Consider the following 1,552-nt stretch of genomic DNA (forward strand, 5'->3'; position numbering starts at 1 on the left):
ATATATATATATATATATATATATACAGGTGAATATGGTACTTAAGTTTAGGCACCAGAAATAAATATGGTATTATCCATACAATTTCGAAATAAGGTGATTAAAATCAAGATAAGCAACAAGGATATCCAAAGTTAATGCAGTACGATCGTTTCATGCGACTCCATTTAATTAAGCAATGTGAACACTACATCAATTATAAAATGCATTTTATACTTGACGCATTTTATACTTGATGAATAAACTGATAAATGATTATTAAATAATAGAGATACTATGTATTAATGTTCCCACATTAATTTTTCAGTTGATCCATGCAGTAGCAATCCATGTCAGAATGGAGGTAAATGTACAAACAAGGAAGATCAGTTCGAATGTGAATGTGTCCCAGGATATAGAGGAGACGATTGTTCCATAGGTTAGTAATATTATTTGATTCTGTTCAAATTCTACCGAGACCAACTTTGCCTTTCACCCATCAGATCGATAAAATATGTACCAATTGAACATTGGGGTCGATGTAATCGACTTCCTCCTACCCACGAACTTGCTTGTCTCGTGCCAAAATTTGAAAATATTATTATTTTATTTTGTTATAATTCTTACGCGGTCGGGTTTGGCTTTCATCCTTTCGAAGTCGATACAATAAGTACCAAATAATCACTGGGATCGGGAACGATGTAATCCGCCTATCCTAATGTAAATCTCCTAATGTAACATCGACTATTTTTAAATGAAAATATTAATAAATTTCATAATCTTTTAATTCTTCTAAGAAGTATTTGTATTCAACATGAATATATATTTTATTTTAAGCGTGGTATTTAAATAGACAAACAATTTGCTCTCAGCATAGCGTCATATGCTCAAAGAGTTAATCTTTAAAAGCGAGGATACTAAATTTTTAATGTTCTTCTTACTTTCAGTTGATCCCTGCAGTAGCAATCCGTGTAAAAATGGAGGTAAATGTACAAACAAGGGAGATAAGTTCGAATGTGAATGTGTCCCAGGATACAGAGGAGAAGACTGTTCTATAGGTTGGTACTCACATTTAATAATAGGCACGGAAGCGTCGGGCTGTGTGTGAAAGTGCAGATCTTATATAATTAATCAACGGACAGATACTTATACTCACATAACATACACACATAACATACACACATACACACACATACATATGGGCTTGTTTGTTGTACCTTGTTTATCATTTTGTCCATGTTCTTTTGCCACGTCATGTACCCAGTTATGTATCTATATGTACATGTAGATGAAGGTATGTACATACATGTACATAGATATGCATATACTCATATATTGTTTGTATCACGACAGAACGCACGCGTTAACCTTTATACAGTAGGTTTTAACTATTTTTCTAACGCGACTCTCTCTATCCCCATATCTATCTACCCCTCTCATTCTTCCCTCTACTGTTCTTCGCCTCTACCTGTCACTATTATCTCTCTCTCTCTCTCTCTCTCTATCTCTTGTTACTCGTCCTTCGCCTCTCACCGCTACTACTACTATCTCTCTCTCTCTCTCTATCTCTCTC

At 34.5% G+C, this 1,552-nt stretch overlaps 1 protein-coding gene across 1 annotated transcript in view; it reads left to right on the plus strand.

Annotated features, from left to right (window-relative positions):
* LOC106872296 (zonadhesin) overlaps positions 1–1,552 on the plus strand; it is a 79,108-nt gene that overhangs the window by 48,275 nt on the left and 29,281 nt on the right. The window contains exons 27-28 of the mRNA XM_014919235.2: positions 308–418; positions 927–1,037. Of these exons, the coding sequence (XP_014774721.2) occupies positions 308–418; positions 927–1,037 (222 nt within the window). The remainder of the gene's footprint in view (positions 1–307; positions 419–926; positions 1,038–1,552) is intronic.

Source organism: Octopus bimaculoides, chromosome 3, assembly GCF_001194135.2.
Source record: "Octopus bimaculoides isolate UCB-OBI-ISO-001 chromosome 3, ASM119413v2, whole genome shotgun sequence".
Lineage (NCBI taxonomy): Eukaryota > Metazoa > Mollusca > Cephalopoda > Octopoda > Octopodidae > Octopus > Octopus bimaculoides.